The sequence below is a fragment of the Rhinopithecus roxellana genome, chromosome 3, assembly GCF_007565055.1.
Source record: "Rhinopithecus roxellana isolate Shanxi Qingling chromosome 3, ASM756505v1, whole genome shotgun sequence".
Classification (NCBI taxonomy): Eukaryota; Metazoa; Chordata; class Mammalia; order Primates; family Cercopithecidae; genus Rhinopithecus; species Rhinopithecus roxellana.
In genome coordinates, this window is record NC_044551.1 from 110,992,795 (window position 1) to 111,013,911 (window position 21,117).

A 21,117-nucleotide genomic window follows, 5' to 3' on the forward strand; every position below is an offset into this window, starting at 1 on the left:
ATACTTGAAATTATTGGAATAGATTCTCAGATATATCATGACTGGGTCAAAAGGATATGAGTGTTTTTGTAACTTCTGTTACATATTGGCAAGTTTTAGGTAGCTTACCAATTTATAAGTCCTTAGGATAAGAGAACCATAATCACTGAAATCATAATCACCATTAGTATCTTTTTATTTTATTTTTATTTTTTTGAGACACAGTTTCACTCTGTCACCCAGGCTGGAGTGCAGTGGCACAATCTTGGCTCACTGCAACCTCCATCTCCCGGATTCAAGCGATTCTCTTGCCTCAGTTTCCCAAGTAGCTGGGATTACAGGCAGGTGCCACCACACCCAGCTACGTTTTGTATTATTAGTATAGATGGGGTTTTACCATGTTGACCAGGCTGGTCCAAACTCCTGACCTCAGGTGATCTACCCTCCTCAGCCTTCCAAAGTGCTGGGATTAATGGTGTGAGCTACCACGCCTGGCTGCTAGTATCTTTTTAAAATACATTTTTTTGCCAGTAGGGAGATGATAATTGGTGGAGAGTTTAAATTTAGTGGTTCCTAATTTGTTCAAAGAATTAATATATAAACTACTGTTTTAAGTATTTTGGGGGGATAAGAAGCTGAAAAAGTATAGTACCTAATGAAGAAGTAGGAGAGTGAAAAATAGTTATAATGAAGTTAGTCATGCACAAGTCATAATCTCTTATGAAGGTAGTTCTTCATATCAGAGACTAGACCAACTCAGTTTTTTTTTATCAGCAGTGCATTTACAGTCTGCTGATACTGCATTGTTATTTTCAGCATCTATCATACTGATTTTCTAATAGCTATTAAAACCCTAATTATTGTGTAGTTGCTTGTTCTTTTAAGTTCCTAACTTACATTCCATTGATATCTTGAGAAATGAAAATTTTTAGATAGCAAAAAAGTATGCATAAACATATTTTGATTGAGTAGAGAGAGACTAAGTGCTAACTTAACAGTATTCTACATACTTCAAAGCCAAGTGGATTACTGGACTCAGAACGAAGGTCTAGCTAATACGGAAATACAAAGTACATATTTTCTCTACAACTTTATACCTTTAGCTTGCTCCAGTGTAAAGAAGCAGTGAGTTAAAGTAAAAAGATACTAAATGAGTTAAACTAAAAAGACAGTAGACCCTATTGTGTTATTAACTGTTACCCTGAATATTCGCTTAACCTCTGAGCTTCTGTTTTCTGTTCTATAGAAAGGGGGATTGAATATGTTGATCACGTAAAAATTGATCTTACAGGAGAATTATGAAAGGACTTTATAGGCTGTGAGGTGGGCTATTAATAAAAGGGACATGATAGAAATCATTATGTTATCTGTGACTCGTATGGAAATTAAATGAAGAAATTCCCATAAGCACCTAGAATGGACCTGGCACATGGTAAGCATTCAGCATTAGCCAGTATGAAAATGGAGACTAGAATAGTCTGTTTCTGAAAGATTGTGTAATTAAACTGCTTTAGAATCTGTGCAAAAAATAAAGTGTACTTTAAATAAGCACATGCTTTTGTTTTCTAGGATCAAATCTAAATCGCTGTGGTTTCCGAGGCTCTTCATACCTGGGTATTCCATTCAATCCATCAAAGGTTGGTTCTGTTTGGGTCAGAAGGAAGCAGAAGGGATGTAGGGATATTTTAGTAAAAGAGGAAGTTAAGAAAGTACACAGAAAAAAACAGGCTTCCAGGTTTCAGTGTGGCTAAATATTGTCTAATAATATATATATTATAAACTGAAACCCTTTAAAGGAAGTCTATACCTACTTTACTTCCTCAAAGAAGTGCACTTTCTTCCAGGAATAATACATGCAGTACATAAACACAGAGAAATTTCTATTAATTGTTACAAAAAATTGTCTCAGTATCATGTATCTGTATGTAAAAGTTACTGGTGATTTCCTGAGTAAAGGAAAGTAGAGCACTGAAGTGTTTTGATACTTGCTCTCTAAGAAGACAGTAAATTTCATTGTGTTATAGACTCTACATTTAACTCACATTTCTTAGGAATAAAAGAAAAAGTCCTTCTAAAGGTAGTGATTGAAGACGTAGGTAGTGATTATTTTAATGACTTTTATGAGAATATGCAGAACTTCTTCATGGTTATATCCAGAGGCTTTGATACCAGCACATGCCAAGATAAAAACAGTGAGTGCGAAGAGGGAGGAGCCTTCTTTCTTCTTCAAAGGAGCAGACCCAGAAGAAACTTTGTAGGTGTTCCATATGTACACAAAATATCAGTATTTTTCTACAGGAGAAAGTGGAGAAAAACATCATTTTTTCAAAAGAGGCCTCACAACATAGAAACTTTTTCCTTGATGGGGCCAGCCTGCTTATATAATGGTTATTATTATAACCATATAATATAACCATATTATAACCATTATATAATGGTTATAATAATAACCATTGTTGAACTGAGTATATCAAGATTTGTATTCACTTGCAAGGTAAATGGAGAGCTACCAGTTTTTCCATAATCAGCTTCAAATTTTTGGAATAAATAGTAGTAATTTTGGAGAAGATGACATACTTTGATAGAGGTACTACTTCAACTTTCTTCCTCTGCCTTAAGCTGTAAACCAACTTGCCTGTGTTAAGGTCATATGTATTTACTAGCAGGACTCCAGTTATGGGTGCCCACTGTATTTAGCAGGGAATGAGAAAACAAAGGATTCAGAAAATTTGTACCTTTTCATGCCTATCATATTTTCCAACTTAAGCTAATCCTGAATAAAGGTAATGTCTTCATTTAGTCATAATGAACAGAATATCGTGCCATTGGTTATGATAACCGTTATATAATACTATACTATATATAGATATCCACCTATATTTGTTGCAGTGCTTTAATAACATTACTTTTAAAATATGATCCTTCCCCCAACCGACACCTGCACCAAAACATTTTCAAAATAACAGAAGTAAAATTGAAGAAGAAACCATTATTGCCCTTGGTTCACAGACTCTCCTGAAACTCCTTTTTGGACCTTCATTCACCTGGACCCTGGTATCTTCTAGGCAAGCTAGGTCTCACTTCATGCTGTATTACCTTCATCTGAATTCTGGGTGGTAAAAGAAACGATATTCCAAGTGGTATCACATAGAGCTGTCAGAGTGGTGGCTGAGAGTCTAGGAGACAGATTAGGCCAAGAGAATGTGAGGAGGCACATTGGTTTGTCCAGTACAGAATATGAATAAAATATTGTCACTGAGTTTTCTTCTGAAACCACCAGACGATCCATGGACCATTCATTGACTTACCTGATGAATGCTTGGGACCTTCAGTGGCTGTAGAGCACTTTTTGAGAAACACTGATGGATCCTCCCACTATTCTCATGATTTCCTTTCACAAATCCCATGCCCTCTATCAAATTTTGTATTGTCCTTAATGTGCACCCCAGAGTTTTCCTCCTCTAATTTGCTTTTACTTTTTTTTCTACCTATAATGCCTCCTCTTGATCTATAGCTGCCCAAGCTCCTCTTTTGCAGAAAAGAATTACTTTTTAAACCCATGTATCATTATCCCTCCCTTATGACTGCTCATTACATTTTATTGTAATTATTTGAGTAGACTTACCTTCTGCCCTTAAGGTTAAGGTCCACATTTAATTTATGTTTGGCTTCCCTGCAGTTCTTTTAACATAGCAGGTGTTTACTTTAAGTATCAAAAAGTTAAATATGCAATAGGAATTCTAAGAAGTCAATTGTAAATGTGGAGTAGGATAGCCAGGAGAACTGGAGCTTAAGTTCTGAGGAGGAACTTAGAATGAAAGATGTAAAGGTGGAACTTTACTTGGTACATTTGTGAGACCATATAAAGAACTGTGTATCTGGCCAGGCACAGTGGCTCACACCTGCAGTCCCAGCACTTTGGGAGGCTGAGGAGGATGGATCACTTGATCTCAGGAGTTTGAGACTAGCCTGGGTATCATGGCAAAAACCTGGTCTCTTCATAAAATACAAAAATTAGCTGGATGTAGTGGCACGTGCCTGTAGTCTCAGCTACTTGGGAGCCTGAGACAGGGCAGGAGGATTGCTTGAACCTTGGAGGCGGAGGTTGCAGTGAGCTGAGATTGTGCCACTGCACTCCAGCCTGGGTGACACAGCAAGATCCTATCTTAAAAAAAAAAATGTGTATCTAAAGGTGGGTAGGTGAGATGGGTTCAGATTATTATAATAAGAGTAGTGAACACCATTCACACTCATTCTGTGAGGAACCACAGAAGGTCAGTATGCAAGAAAATCTTACAGTTAAGTCATAGGTGGTTTCAAGACCCTTGAATCTTGACTCCAAAGAACTAGTGGCCCCTTTGATATTTGCCTTGCGCTTAATCATCATTAAGATAACTAACAGCTTTTTAGACAGTAACTTACTTAATCGTCACAATAACCTTGTGAGGTGTAGTACTAATATCTTCATTTTCTAGAATTAGGAACATTAAGCAAGCCAGTGAGAAATAGAACCAGGATTTTATGCCTTTCAATGATTGTAAAAGTTTACATTTATTATAGAAGGCAGAGGAGTTTATTTTAATTGTATCGTTTTTTAGTTTCTTATGTGGTGATCACTACTGTGGTATTTAACTTAGATTTGTGCTATATAAAGCAAGTTTTCTTTCAGAAATCTTTTTTTCTGGAAGGCTGTATGCTTTTCTGACTTTATAAGACTTAAATTATAAGTGATAGAGTTGATTAAGTATGAGGTTTAAGTAATTTAGCCAGGTATGGTGGTTTGTGCCTGTTGTAGTCCCAGCTACTCAGGAGGCTGAGGCGGGAGAATCACTTGAGCCCAGGAGTTGGAGGCTGCAGTGAGCTATGATTGCACCACTGCACTCCAACCTGGGTGACAGATAAGACCCTGTTACTAAAAAAAAAAAAAAAAAAAAGTAATAAATAAATAATTTGATTTACCTGAATATCATCACTACTTCCATAATGCCTGAGGTATCAAAGAATTTAAAAATTAGGTAGCCTGGAATGTATTCAATCATATTCATGTTGAGATATATACAAAATGGAGATTTGTTTTTCTCAATAAGATGTCTATACAAATCAGTATAAGCCACATTTAATCTTACTATTTACTAAAACTTTGTCAGATTTCTTAATGAAATAAGTTTTCATATCACTTCATTAATTAGTACTATATTAATTTTGTATTTAGGCTCCTGGAACAGCTCATCCTTATGATAGTGGCCACATAGCAATGACCTACACTGGCCTTTCATGCTTAGTTATTCTTGGAGACGACTTAAGCCGAGTAAATAAAGAAGCTTGCTTAGCAGGCTTGAGAGCCCTTCAGCTGGAAGATGGGAGGTATGAGTGATTCTTTATTACTTTTTTTGTAATAAAAAAAATATTTTGGAACTAAAAAATGGATACAATACTATACTAGATCTTTAGAGGATCATACTCTTATTCTTAGAACTCCACCTAAAGCTTATAAGGTACATGATAAAGTGCATAATCAAAAAAGTGACCCAAGATTTCCTCTGTGAGTGAAAATAAAAATAATTACAATAGCCAAACACCTTTCTCTTCCTTCTTAACAACAATGGGCACATAAATAAATGGTTGAATAATTTCAGGATTGGAATGTAATTTACATTCTAGATGAAAAATTGATATTTTGAAGGACGTGTATGTTTAGTCTGAACTTCGGTTCCCTGCTTTATGCTGATTAGGGTAGAAAGGGGTGAACATTGAATATTATATTCCAGAGTTGGTAGTTTCTGTGACGTTTTTAAAGGATAAAAAAAGGAGTTCATATGTTCATTAGTATTTGGTGATTCACGTGGTATGTCTACAGATGAATCTTCCTGGAGCTTTAAGGTAGAAAAAGATTTTTAAGTCTGAGAAGGAATAAAGCAGTAGTGACAAGGCTAAGGAAAAGACTGCAAACAAATCCTGCTGTGCTGTTAACTCTTTGTGTTCCATCTACTAATAGCTCTGTTTTCCTGTCAGTGTTTTCAAAACACTGCTCTTGATGAGGGAAGAATAAATGTAGACAATTAGAATAAATTGACACTAATTGGAAACACTATGAAACTAAATATTTACTTCAGCCAGTACATGTATGACTTATGTCTCAATATTTCAGTGTAGTCTTTGATTATTGCTTCCTTATTCTTGTTTATAAATACATACACAACATAGATTGCTACCTCTATACAACTAATGTGTAAAATTAAAATGCAGTATGATCAATCGATTAAATGGTTATCTGTGTATACATTTAGAAGAAATTTCACATAGAAAAACTTGAGCTTGGAAATTTCTTACTACCCAGTGGGTCTCAGGTTTTACCTTTACTTTTTCTGCCATTCTCAAGCCAGTGTACTGCAGCTGTCCCTGGCTGGGAGCAAATAAGTGTATGCTGAGTAAGCATCTGGGAGGGAGTAACATGGTAGTGTGTGAAATGACCAAGAAATCAAAAGTTTGTACTAGAATGATGATTTAGAGAAAGTTTTATATTATTCAAGTTAGTAGTCTTATTCTTTACTGAATAATAAAAGTGGAATAATCAGCAGATTTTTCTGTAAGTAAAGATACACAGGAGGTGTTTCTAACCCCCGTGCAAAAAAAAATCAGAGTCCATTGTTAATAGAAAATCATACTGTTGTTATTATGTTCAGTTTCTGTGCAGTACCTGAAGGCAGTGAAAATGACATGCGATTTGTGTACTGTGCTTCCTGTATTTGCTATATGCTCAACAACTGGTCAGGCATGGATATGAAAAAGGCCATCACCTATATTAGAAGAAGTATGGTGAGTTCTATTGATAAAATTGACTATGTAGATTGTTTTTGCTGGTACATGAGGGCTGTATTATAGTGTATGTCTCATCTCTTTCGCCAACGATTTGTAAATGAGAGCATTAAGATTGCTTTTTAGGTAAATTGTGTATCAGAACACAATAAAGAAATAAAGTGCAGATTGACTCCTTGGCCATTAAAATTTAATATGATTTTATTTAAAGAGGCAGTATCTTTATAAGAAAGGGATTGGTTGACTTAAAAGAAAAAGAAGTAAAATCTGAAAGTCAAATATTGACAGCTTATTCTAGCAGGAGTTAGTAGAGAGTCCTGACAAGCAAACTGGAAGATTGTGTTATCTTTGGTGAGACTTTTTATTGGCATTAGTAAGGAAAGCTTAGTCTCAGCAGAACTATCCTTTGCTGTACTGTGTCATCTCTGTATAAAAGGAGAAATAAAACTACTGCTTCACAGGTTTATTATTTTCCAAATGAAGTGTTTCATTTTATAGATTAGAATATTTTGAGGCTGTTAAAATATTTTAGGCTGTTAATTCAACTTTCCGTAGGCAGTATTTCAAAGTGAAAGTGTCTGAGTTCCTAAGGAGAATGGAGTTGCATTTAAGTGAATGTGTAACTGTGGATCAGATTTTTGTAGAATCTACAACAGCACAAATTTTAAAAAGCCTGTGGATACAGAAAGAAGAGACCATTAAAGGAGTTTTAAGAGGAAAAGAGATTTATGTTTGATAGGAGGGTGGGTGATAAGAATTTTTGGTATGAATGGTACAGAAGTAATACTGGCTTCTCAGTGCACTGTATTTGGAGGTGCAGCAAGTTGATTTGCCCTACGTCTGCTCACTTGGTTAAGATGGCACATGCCAGAGTTTTCTCTGTGAAGTTAGTACTTTTCCCTTTGTAATTACTGAATATCTTGTCACGGTGAGATATCTGGAGACTAAATATTCAGTGAGTCCCTAATCAAATTTTTATCCAATAGTGTTGTTAGTATGCATTGAAGGTTTTCCAGCTCTCGCATCCTTCCTATAAATATCAGTTAAAATTCTACTGTTTGTAAAAAAACTTTCTCTTTGCCTTCATTTATTTATTTACTTGTACTTACTTATTTATATCTCTATGGTCTCTAGTTTCTAATTTTATTCAATGGGTTATTATCTGTTACTGTCATTATTTTGATGCTCAGATTGCCCCAGATTAGGCCTACTCAAAAACCCCTTTGAGTAGGCTCTATGCCCTTTTGACATGTTATCCTCATTCTTTGAAGACCTCCTTGCTTTCTGGCACAAGATATTCCAGGTTTATCTTCTGCTTTTCCATCCTCAGCTCTGGAATCATTCATTTCTTTGAGGAGCCTTGGTTATTCTTGTTGGAGGACAGAGTTTAGAAACTTGAATCTGGGTACTAGGTATGCTCATTGGTATTGAGATGTCATTACTTCTAGGCCTTTTTCAGGCAGAGATAGCAAATGTATGCATACATAGGCATCCCCTTACAGACACACACAATCTATATTTCTATGTCTATTTATGTATCTATATATTAAAACCATGAATATCGTGATGCCTCAAATTTCAGTCTAACACCACAGGGCTCATTTTAACTTTCGTCCTTTCATTTGTGACTCCATTCTCTGAAAGTGACAAACAATCCTGGCTCCTATTACCCAGAATACATTGGTTCTTTTTGTTTTGAGTCAGAGGGCATATAGTCAGAATACTGTATTTAAGAAGTACTCCAGTTACTTATTTTATTTCCCTCCTTTAATATGGTTGTTATCTGCTTGAAATACAAGTAGGTTATTTGTCTTTGATTTCCATTTTAGGCTTTTCCTTCACTTTTAGCTCTCTCCTGCCCACAACTTTGTTGACTTTATTTATTTACTTAATATGTGAAAAATTAATTTGGTTCTTAACTTCAGAACTATACAAAAAGATACATACAGAGAAGTGTGACTCCTTGCCCCTCACCCTCCCTGTCTTCCACCCTCTTCTTCACTCCCATACTTAACATCTTGTTCCCTGTCACCCTGTAGGTAACCATTCTCATTAGTTTTCAGTTTATCTTTCTTCCATTTCTTACTGATGAGAAGATACGTATATTTTTAATGCTTTTTCTTTCTTCATAAGGTAGCATACCATACTCATTTTTTGCTGTTTGCTTTTTTCACTTAACAATATAGCTTGGGAGAAAAAAAAACAAACAAAAAACCATCAGTACAATGTGAAAATTACTCCTTAACAGTTCAGAGAGATTTTTCTCTTTTTCTTATAGTTTCCTATTATATTACTCCACTGTGTGAATGCACCATGGTTTTTTTCAGCGATTCTATATTTAGAGCATATATTTTGCAATTACAAATAATGCTGTAATTAATAACTTTCTGCATATATATTTATATATTGTTATAGATACATCTTCAGAGTAAATTTCTGGTAGTGGAATTGCTTGATCAAAAGGTAAATGCATATGTAATTTTATTAGATATTTCCCATTTTCTCTCCAAAAAGAATAGACCAGTTTGTTTTCCCACCAATATAGGAGAGTGCCTGTTTTCACATAGACTCACCAATAAAAAGTGTTATACTTTCTTTGTTTTTACCTTTTTTTCTGGTGGTGGAAAAATGATACTTCAGTGTATTTTTAATTTTGCTCCTCTCATGATTTTTCATTTTATTATTTCTTTTATTATGAGTGTAATTGACCATTTTCTTAACTCGAGGGCCATACAAATTCAGACTGCAGGCCAGAGTTAGCCTTTGGGCCATTGCTGACCCCTAGTTCTAGTCCATTATTTTGCATTTGCTTTTTTTTCTTCTTCTTCTTTTTTTTTTTTAAGGAATTCCATTTTAGTGTCTGCTCTTTTGTTTGCCTGACGTTCTTTTCAGCCATTTTATCTTTGACCTTTTTGACTTATTTATCTCATTTTTATTCTCTTGGCTGTTTTCTGCTTTTTTCAGTGTCCCTTGTTGTATTTTCATTTGAGATTATTCTTCCTTAGTCATCCTGTAATTTAGAATTTATTTCTTATTTTGTCTTTTTTTTCTATTTCTTTTCTAACACTATTTCTCTTTTTATTTCTGTTGTTTGTTCGTCTGTTTTTAACTTTTAATTTCCTTTTTTATTTCCAAATGCTTGTTTGAGGATACGTATTTGAGTGTGGAGTGCTACATTACAGTTTTCTTCTGATTCATGCCTACTTCTTGGGAGTAGAGGCAGATTTTTATATACTTAGGTGTTTTCATTTCATTTGCTGTGTTTTCATCTCAGAGTTACTTTTGTATGTTAGTAATTTTATGGAGGTTTTTTTTTTTTCTTAGAAGAATTCCTAGTTTAAGATTGTTCTCTTCGTTGTAATGAAGTATGCTTTCTTTAATGGGTGGCTTTTCTTTGTGGCTGGGATTGTTCCATGATTTTTATGGTAGGAAAACGGTTCTCTTTTGTTTCTCAGGTATCTGAATTTTGCTCTTTTGAGTTTTCCTTTATCACCTGATTTTCAAAGGGCTTCTCCCTCCGTTTTTAACTTTCTTCACCAAAATTTGAGCCCTGCCACCTTGACTTGCACATTCTTTTAGGTGCCTTCCATATAGCCAGTGCTGTGTTTGCCAGGCCTCTTTCAGAATAGGCTATCCTCATTTTGCATGATAGTGCCATACTATAATGATAACCACAAAAGCTGAAATGATACACAGTGATTTTAATCATCAATGGGAAAAATTATGATTGTTTTGTGACCTTTAAAATTTTTTGCCGAAACATTGAAAACTCTTCCTGTCAGTTATAAATGCATAATGTTTTAAATAGTAAAATCAGCATATAGTATACTATAATGTTTTAAATAGTAAAATCAGTATATCGTATACTATAATTTTAAACATTGGAAATATTGAGAATATTGCCCTCTTCTCATTATATAAGTTATAAGATGGAGTCTTTTTTCTGTATGTAGGGAAATAATCTAAGTTTCTGTCAGCTTCCAACGTATGTTTTGTGTTTTCAGTGTTGTGAAACCTCTGAGAATTCCTTTTATGTGAAGTTTTTTTGCCCATAGCAGTTCCCTAAAACATCTTCATCTTTTTTTTATCACAAGCCCTTCCCTTGCTTATAGATGTTTCACCTTCACTTAGTTCTTCTGACTGTATATCTAGAGTCTCAAACAGCAATATTATCAACTTCCCCGTAATAGCTATTTCTTCTATAACTCTAATTTTAATTTCATACCCAGTGTTAATGCTTTTTATTTCTTTGCTGCACTTTCATCTTTGTTGGCCAAGCCCCTCTTTCTGTTATGCCTTTTAATAAAACATCATGTGGGTTTATCACTAAGAGACAGAGCACAACCACATCTGCTATCTGTGTGTGAACTGAATAACATGTGCAATGACCAGTTCCTAACAGACTTTGAAAAAGGTGGTGTGATTGATCACTGATCACGATGCACATCTCTTATTTATGTAGTGATTTGCAGACTGAAGAGCCAGGAACGGAGTGTTGTACTTTCTGCAATTACAGTTAATATGCTGCTGTGGTTGCTGAAGTTTGTTGTGTTACTTAGCTAAACCGTGGCAACTGGAATGTGTGCATAAGAGAACTGTGCAAAGTGAGAACCGCCTGTATTTCTCATATTTAGGGTGGACTTTCTCTTTTAGGCAGTGATTTTCGATCAGTCTCGGAACTACTGTTCGCTCCCCCCTCATGATTTTTCATGAGTCGCCCTTGCTTTCTGCAGAGGTGTGTCAGTTTGCAGTAGATGGCTTGCTGGGAGTTGATGTTTCTTTTTCTGTAGACAGATAATCGGAAGCTTGAGTGTGTCTTCTTGCTTTGCTAAGGTTTGAGTTTTTAAAGTTTTATTGTTCTTCTGTTTTGATTTTGGAGTGTAATGGCTACCGTTATTCTCAGTGACCCCAGACGGCCTCAAATAGACTTGTTTCATGTTTATAATGTTCTATCAGTGTGAAATCCTTACATTTTCCTCCAACTCATGCATACTTGCAATGATAAAGGAGTAAGGTTTGGAGCTTTTATTGAATAGAGATTGAATATGTAGATAACTTTGAACAATCTATTCTCAAAATGTGCCTAGTGTGTGTGTTTAGTGATTTGGCTTGGTGAATAAGAAGACAAAATCAGGTATTTGAAAATGCCTAATTCTATTCTCCATGGGGAAAAACGCATATTTTGGAAGATATAAGGAGAAATAAAATTAGAAGAGACCACAAACTTAGTGCAATGGCAACTTATTTATTCATTTATTATTATCATTATTATTTCCCTATTAAACTGAACAATGTTTTTCTTTTTCAGTCCTATGACAATGGACTGGCACAGGGAGCTGGACTTGAATCTCATGGTAAGACATCTTAAATAAGTGAACATGTAGTTTCTTTTGTTGCCTTAGACAACATCTTGGTGTCTTCAGTATGGAGAACCTCAGAAGTTTTTCTCAACCCTTGGTGCAGCATAATTTTCTTCTTTGTCACTTTCCCAATTCTCTTTTGACACCATTTTGTCTATTTGAAGCCTCTTTGGTCAGTTATCATTCAGGTATTATTCAGGCTGGGATGTTCATATGATATTTTCTAGTAATCTATTCAGGTGTTAGCTGCATGAAAATATCTTGGGATTGTTTCTTACTCTGTTGCTAGAAAACAACAAGTTTTCTTTGGCATAACTCTAAAAGGCTAGACCAAATATAGAATATTAAATATGAATGAACAAGTTCATGAAGAAATGAAAATTTTTATTTACCTTCCTTAATAAAATTATTAGTCATAATCATAAAACATTTTGCTGCTTAGCTTATATTCAGTGCAAACATTAATACAGTCTTTTCTTTCGTGTTATTTTCCACTTTTGGAAGAACTAGAATAATGTGATAGTCACTAAGTTTGTCAGCACATCAATAGCCTGAGTTCTCTCAAGTTGAAATTTCCATTTGGAAATAAATAAGCTTCCATTCTTCTTTTCTAAAAAGGAAGAGGCCAGGTCGTGGAGCCTCTCTGAGTGAATTTCAGTTTCCTCCTCATCACAACAGTTTTCTGTGTGATTATTTGTTTTCTCTATCCCTTTGCTAGCATAATGGAGCAGAAAGAACAGATCAGTGTTCTGGTCTCAGCCCTGACACCGACTGAGTGACCTTGGCTCCTCACTTAATTTCTCTAAGGGTTTCCTCATCAACAGAGTAGAAAAGATTGCATCTTTCTTTAGGATTGTTGTTAGGATTATAAGAGATATGGGGAAAAGTGATTTGTAAATCATAAAACCTGTATAAAAAGATATTTCTAACAAATATTCCTTAACCCCGTAGCCTTATATATACTCTGGGATTTTGTCCTATCAAGCATTTCCTCCTCTTCTCACCTCTTCACTCCCTCCTTAAATTTAGGTAGTTGTAGACTATGTGTCTCTAAGGGGTATATAGAACACTGTCCTGGAGTTTCCTCTGAAGCCATACTATAATTATGGCACCGTAGTTTTTGTATGTGCCTGAGTCTATGAGATGGAGGGTGGGAAGAGCTGGCAGTAACAATTATGTTACTAGTCATCGCCACATGATCAAGAGGGATATAGTTATAGTTGTACAAAGAGGAAATCTGGTGGCTCTAAGAATTTCTGAGAAGACAGGATCTGGTGTTTACTATTGTAGGTGGTATTAATGTACACTCTGGCTGAGGAGTCACCTCACCTGTGATACAGTTGATATTCTTTCCAAGACATTGGGATTATATTCTCTGCAATATGAAACAGAGGGACTTCCCAAACATGACACTGTCTAATGAGTCCTGTCAGAAAAAAATCTTCCTGAGTTATACAAGTCATGATTTTGAATTGGTATGACTTGAGTAGGCTGTACCCATTAGGATCATTAGTGATGGACTATAGTTCATGCCCCAAAGCTTGTATCTTCCCTCTATCTGTAACTTTGGCTTGGTAGATTTGAGGCCTGAAGCCTTAGAGGAAGGTCTTTTAATCAGAGTGTCACAGTGTATTTGTATATCTTAAATAAGTTATTATACCAAAATATAGCCCCTTTGGCCTTTGGAACAACCAGGCAGCACCTGGGTATCTGGAGTCCCTGATGAGGTTGTCTCTGGCCAGGAGCATCTTCCTCAGTATTACAGTATGGCCCTCAGTATTACAGTATGGCCCTCAGTATTACAGTATGGCCTTCAGTATTACAGTATGGCCTTCAGTATTACAGTATGGCCCTCGGTATTACAGTATGGCCCTCGGTATTACAGTATGGCCCTCGGTATTACAGTATGGCCCTCGGTATTACAGTATGGCCCTCGGTATTACAGTATGGCCCTCGGGTATTACAGTATGGCCCTTGGTATTACAGTATGGCCTATAAATACCAAATATTTTAATTTTCTTTGTGTGCTATGAAGTTAGATAGGCTGGGAAGTGCTACCCTAAAGGATTTTGGTTTAGTTTTCTTTCCCCCTCTCATCACTATGTGTACTAGCAAGTGAAATGTCTTTCTAAAAAGTCCTGCAATGTGGCCACCCCATCAAGTCACTGTGTTCTCTCTTTTTCTTTTTTATTGTTACTGTCTTTGGAAAAGTGGTCCAAATGTACTGTTCACCTTTCTTCACAAATGACTTGTTCTGTAATTCTCTGTGTAAGCCTTCAGGAACTTAGGAAGTTTGTCTTTGAAAGTCATGAGTGATCTGTATTTCAAATCCAATATCTTTTTCTCATTCCTCATCTTATATTTATTGAAGCATTTGAGCTATTAACCTCCCCCCTTCTTTCTTAAAACATCACATTCCACTTGTCCTACTTCCTCATGAGTTAATTCTGGTTCCTTCACCATCTTTGTTTCTTCCTCTCATTTCTTTACCTCAGTTCAGCTTTCTTTTCTTTTGATAGTTCTTCCTAAATCTCAAGGCTTTTGTATGTGCTGTTCCTTGTATGTAGAATCTTCCTCCATCATCCTCCACCCCCAGCATACACCTGGTTTTCTTTCACATCCTTCCGATCTTGGTTCAAGCTCCTGATTTAAAATTGCAAACCACCCAGATACACCTGCAATATTTATAACAGAATTCTGAACTAACTATACATATACATCCCATTCTCTAACCTCCTTACTAGATTTATTTTTCTTCATATCACGTATTATTTTATAAATGACCTATGTTTTATCTATTTGTTTTTTGTCTGCTGCTTCTCACTTAAACCTCATGAGAACAGAGATTTTTGCCTGTGTTACACACTGATGTATCCTCTGCACCTGTAACATGCTTGGCACACAGTTGAACAAACTAACAGATGGTTCTTTATTAATTATCTCTGTGTTGATGGCACCCAAAACTGTGTTTCCCGATCTGTACTGTTGCTTCTGTGCTGCATAGCCCCCTTTCCATTTGCTTGCCAGGCATCTTTCTCGATATGACTTCAGTATCTCAAACTGCATATTTTTAAAACCATCATTCTCCTCTTCAGCCTGTTGTTGCTATTCAGAACTAACATAGATTTATTGATTTAAAAAAAATTTTTTTTTGGCCTGGGGGAATCCAGCAATCCAGAATTTTGAGTTTAATTTTAATCTCCTTTTCTATTTTTGTTTTTAATTTGCCAGTTACACCAGTTGTCATCCATAAATTACCAATTTATAATCCCTGATCTACAGACTAAGAGGAAAATAATGTATTTATTAACCAGCTGCTGTGTGCCCACTACCATCTGATACTTTACATACAGTCTCATTGAATCCTCATATCAACCCTCTGAGAATAGACATTTTTGTTTTAGAACTCAGAGAAGTAAAACCACTATGAGTACTAAAGAATAAAGGCTGTAATAGAAATATTTTATACACAATTGTGGAAGAAGATAAAGGGGGTAGTTGGAGGGTCAGGGAAAATCATTGACAAGGCTCCTGAAGCAGTGGTACGGGTGGACAGCTCAGGCCATACAGGGAAATCTAGAAAGCCAGACAAGTCACCTGCCAGATTGTGGATAAGTCTGTGAAGGGCTGGTGCTCCTTCACAGTATGTGGGCCTAACGTAACCAGGGCAAGAGTAAGAAGAATTTGGATGCCAACTTTATGGGAGAATAAGGGCAAGCTGGACTTAGCACCACTGCCTTTGTTGCTTATCTCCTCTAAGCATAACCAGGGTAATGAGTGCTACTTAACTTCCACCTTACAAGTCTCACACAGATTTCTCTAACTTTTGACCATACAGGGAAGTGGATCCTGGGAAACAGAATTCTAGCTTAGCCAAGTTGACACAGTACAAAACCACAATAATTACTGTTATTTCACTCAGAGAAGTCACTTGCTTAGTAGGCTCACATATCAGGTAAGTGTAATAACCCCTTTAAAACCCTGTGCTTGCCCAGTAATCTCATCCTGCCTGCATTGAAGCCCCTTAGTTTCTTTGTCTGTAATCTGATTTCAGTCGAACTTTGTAGACCCACATCTGAGTGACCCCTTCCATGCACTCTAGGTTGTAAGAAAACATACTCTCCAAACATTTATACGTGGCTTTTCACCTCTGGACGTTGCTAATATTCCTTTTCCTTTGCTTGAAATGCTTCCTTTCCACCTGCTTCTGCTTGTTTCTCTTTTCATAACCGTCAGAGTTTAATCTATCTTTCTATACCTGGTTTCAGGGCTTCCAGTGTCACCTTCTCTGTAAAACATTTCATCATCTTTTGTCCCCCTTAGTTCTAAGCAATATTTCCCTTTTCTGTATTCCCATAATACTTCATTCATGCCATTTTTATGGTACTTACCTCTGTTTATCTTTGCTGGATTGTAAGCTGGTCATTCATGTCTTATTCCATATGCCCTTGTACACTGCACTGTTTGATGAATTAGTTATCCTGTATTCCACTTTGCATCTCTTGCTTGGAAAGTTGAATTTGGAAGGTGTACTTCTGTTACAGTTTGTTATTAACTTAGTTTCTTCATGTGCCTTTCTCAGTCCCCAATTTAAATATTATTTAATATATATTATATATATTTTTTAATTCAACTACTGTTCTCCAGCTGTTGCTTAGCTTGGAGCCCATTTTTTCATGAAAATTAAACAGACATATTTTATCCTTTTAGGCCATGATCATCAAATGTAGTGATTCTCTTTATCCCCATGATTCCCTTAAGATAGTACATGTTGAGTATCCCTTATCCAAAATACTTGAGTCCAGTAGTGTTTTGGATTATGGAATATTTGCATTATACTTACCAATTAAGCTTCCCTAATCTAGAAATCAGAAATTTGAAATGTTCCAGTGAACATTTCCTTTGAGTGTCATGCGGGCACTCAAAAAGTTTCAGATTTGGGAGCATTTCAAATTTCAGAATGTTGGATTAGGGATGCTCGTCTTGTACAGTTTTAGGGTACAATGTTCCTTTTATTTTGGAAGAATTGAATTTTCCTGCTTTGTTAGAGATAAAACTATTCTCACTGCCCCCCCCCCACTCCCACCAACTGAGGATTCATAATGCAGAAGTTCAGATAAATTAATTTGGTTCCATAATTCTTTTAAAATATCTCTATTTCTTAATTATATAAAGATAAATGTTAAATCTAAATATTCAACGCCCTTGAATTTACTTCACTTGGCCAGGTATGGTGGCTCTGCCTGTAATCCCAGCACTTTGGGAGGCCCATGTGTGTGGATCACTTGAGATCAGGAGTTCAGGACCAGCCTGGCCAGCATGGTAAAACCCCATCTCTGCTAAAAATACAAAAAAAATTAGCCAAACGTGGTGGCACACACCTGTAATCCTAGCTACTTGGGAGGCAGAGGCACAAGAATCGCTTGAACCCAGGAGGCGGAGGTTGCAGTGAGCTGAGATCATGCCACTGCACTCCAGCCTGTCTCAAAAAAAAAAAAAAAAAAAAATTACTGCACCTTTTTAATATGTTGTGTAATTGTGAAATGATGTGCTTATTTATGTGCCTGTTTATTTAATTTTCTACTTTAGCTATACGATTGTTGACTACCTTAAGTTTCAGAGGACATGGATTCTTTCTGATAATTTAGTATATGCAAGTGCTAAGAGAATGTCTAAAACTGAACTGGAAAACCTGTGGGAGCAAAATAAGTTACAACTGTTACACTGTTAAAATATAAGTAGATCATGACATAACAGAGCTGAAATCAGGAGCACCTCCTTTACCCTGCACTTGGTAGAATTGGGGTAGGTTAAGAGAGAGTCTCTATCTTCCATCCGTGATGTTTTATGACTGAGGTATTCTGCATATGCTAATTCTCCATGTAACTGAAGCACATCACGTAGGTGGCAAACTTTTAACCATTTCAGATGAAAATCTTTCTTATTCTTTTATTTGTATTTGCCTCAATATTCTTACTATTATCCTTAAAGTTTTGTTCATACTGTGTCTTCAACTAAGGCCTAATGAACACAGTTTCACCTTTTCTTGATGAACTCAAATCATTATAATAAAGAACAATTCTAGTATTGTACTTTTAATATAATGATATAATATGCTTGAAGTATTTTGAAATGTGTACAAATCATTGATCTAATGACATTTAGCCCCAAAAAGATACTCCATTTTAGTTCTTGTGCCTGTTTTTAAATAGTATTTTGTAATCTACTTACTATCAAGATGTCACTTCTCTTTTCTTCCTGTTTTTATGTCTGCTTTAACACTCTTCTAACGTACTACTACTTTTTTTTTTTTTTTTTTTTTTGAGACATAATCTCACTCTGTCGCCCAGGCTGGGGTGCAGTCAAGCGATCCTCCTACTGCCACCTTCCAAGTTGCTAGGACCACAGGTGAACACCACCACGCCTGGCCAATTTTTTAAATATTTTTTTGTAGCGACAGGGTCTCCTTGTATTGCCCAGGCTGGTCTCGAACTCCTGAGCTCAAGTAGTTCTCTCACTTTGGCCTCCCAAAGTGGTGGGATTACAGGCATGAGCCACCATGCCCAGCCTAACATACTAGCTTTTATACAGGGTTTTATAACTAGTTTTTTAGAGATTTGTGTAAAACAAGAAACTTTAGGAGCAACAGGCTTACTTGTTGGTAAATGAATGTTCGTTTAATCTTAGACTTTGTAAATGTTTCTGGCAACCCAGAGTCCAAACTTAACTTCTGTAGTTACTATTTTCAAAATCCATGAGTTTGGACAAAGTAAAGAGTGTTTTTTCTTTGAGTTGTGCCAGCTTCCATTAAGTAGTCCTAATAGGTAGCTTGGAGAGTAATTCTTAATTGCCTCTTTTTACTTTCCGGGAGTTTTAAAGGTTACTTACTGTCTATTAGAGACTTTATATTTAATGATGTAATAACACTTGAAGTCATGACTTGGTTATGAAAGAAAAATTGAAACTAATGAATCATTTGAAAAGGAAATAAGATTAATAGTTGCTTAATAGAAATTATTTTAAAAGATTGTAATAAATTTTTTTTAGCTTTTCTTTTGATTCACTCAAGACTAACATAGATGTCCCAGCTAATTCTGAAGATTAAATAGTTCCTAGCTGACAGTAACACTTCTAATATGATAGCTACCTTGAGTTTTCTAGAGGGAATGCTCACCTTTCCTTTGCCAGAGAATACATTCAAGATTTGTAACACCAAAAGGATAGTTAAGGCATGAGATATATTAGGAACAAGACATTTAAATTGCTAAAATTAATAAAAATCACTAGGTGAAGTCATAATAAATTGCAAGTATAAGTATTTTCAAATTGTTTGGAATTGACAACAAATAGTGCCAGCAAAAAGTGTTGTTTCTTTTCTTATGTGGAAAAACACTGACTTTTCATTTCCTAAGGAAAGTACCTTTGTGAGTGTATTAATTAGTTTTCTGTCGCTGCTGTAACATTTTGGCACAAATATAGGGGCATAAAGCAACACAAATTGATTCTCTCCACTTCTGGCCAGAGCTATACATCTGTGACTAAGCCCGAGCCGAGAACTACAGGGCTACAATCAAGATGTCAACAGGGCTGGCTTCTTTCGCCAGCAGCGGCTCCAGGGAAGAATCTGTCCTTTGATTCTTCCCAGCCTCTAGTGGCTGCCGGCATTCCTTGCCTTTGGCTACAACACTCAAATCGCTGGCACCATAGTTGCATTGCCACCTGGCAGTGGTACCCACTGCCACCTCTCCGTTAGTTTGATCTCCTTCTCTCCTCTTGTAATGACTCTTGTGAGTACCATTAGGGCCCACCCAGATAATACCAAATAATCTCCCCATTTCAAGATCATTTAACTTAATCACATTTGCAAAGCCTCTTTGTCCATATAAAGTAACATTCACAGGTTCCAGGGATTAGGACTTAAATATTGGGGAGGCGTTATTCAGCCTACACAGTGGGTATGGATACGTTTCGAAGTAATGCTGTGCATCTGCTTTCATATTTGGTTTCTCTCTTTCCTACCACCCCCATCCCCCACTATTCTTTTCTTCCTTAAAATTCTTTTTTTTTTTTTTTTTTTTTTAATATAAGTTCTAGGGTTCATGTGCACAACGTGCCGGTTTGTTACATTTGTATACATGTGACATGTTGGTGTGCTGCACCCATTACCACGTCATTTACATTAGGTATTTCTCCTAATGCTGTCCCTCCCGCACCCCTCCACCCCACGGCAGGACCCAGTGTGTGATGTTCCCCACCCTGTGTCCAAGTGTTCTCATTGTTCAGTTCCCACCTATGAGTGAGAACATGCAGTGTTTGGTTTTCTGTTCTTGCCATAGTTTGCTGAGAATGATGGTTTCCAGCTTCATCCATGTCCCTACAAAGGACGTGAACTCATCCTTTCTTACGGCTGCAGAGTATTCCATGGTGTATATGTGCCACATTTTCTTAATCCAGTCTATCATTGATGGACATTTGGGTTGATTCCAAGTCTTTGCCATTGTGAATAGTGCTGCAATAAACATACGTGTGCATGTGTCTTTATAGCAGCATGATTTATAATCCTTTGGGTATATGCCCAATAATGGGATGGCTGGGTCAAATGGTATTTCTAATTCTAGATCCTTGAGAAATCACCACACTGTCTTCCACAATGGTTGAACTAGTAAATAGGAACACTTTTGCACTGTTGGTGGGACTGTAAACTACTTCCTTAAAATTCTTAGCTGACTAGTTGTAGTATCTGTATATCAGCTTGTAACTTGTTTATGTTATGTGTGAAAACTTGTCTGTAGCTTAGGGCTGATGGAACCTCAATTCATCAGCAATATACTGTCTTTAAGGGACTTAAAAATCAGTCTCAGGTGATTGGGTTCTGGACAGGGAGTTACTAGTCCCAGATTTTAGTTCCAAATCTACCATTAACCGTGTAAGTTTAAACAAGTCCCTTAATCTTGTTCCAAGT

General features: G+C 36.3%; 1 protein-coding gene across 2 annotated transcripts in view; it reads left to right on the plus strand.

Annotated features, from left to right (window-relative positions):
- The window catches only part of PGGT1B (protein geranylgeranyltransferase type I subunit beta), a 56,299-nt gene that overhangs the window by 20,562 nt on the left and 14,620 nt on the right, over positions 1-21,117 (plus strand). For both annotated transcript variants that reach the window (XM_030927640.1, XM_010356928.2), the window contains exons 3-6: positions 1,549-1,616; positions 5,192-5,343; positions 6,663-6,795; positions 12,104-12,149. In XM_030927640.1, coding sequence (XP_030783500.1) covers positions 1,549-1,616; positions 5,192-5,343; positions 6,663-6,795; positions 12,104-12,149 — 399 coding nt within the window. The remainder of the gene's footprint in view (positions 1-1,548; positions 1,617-5,191; positions 5,344-6,662; positions 6,796-12,103; positions 12,150-21,117) is intronic.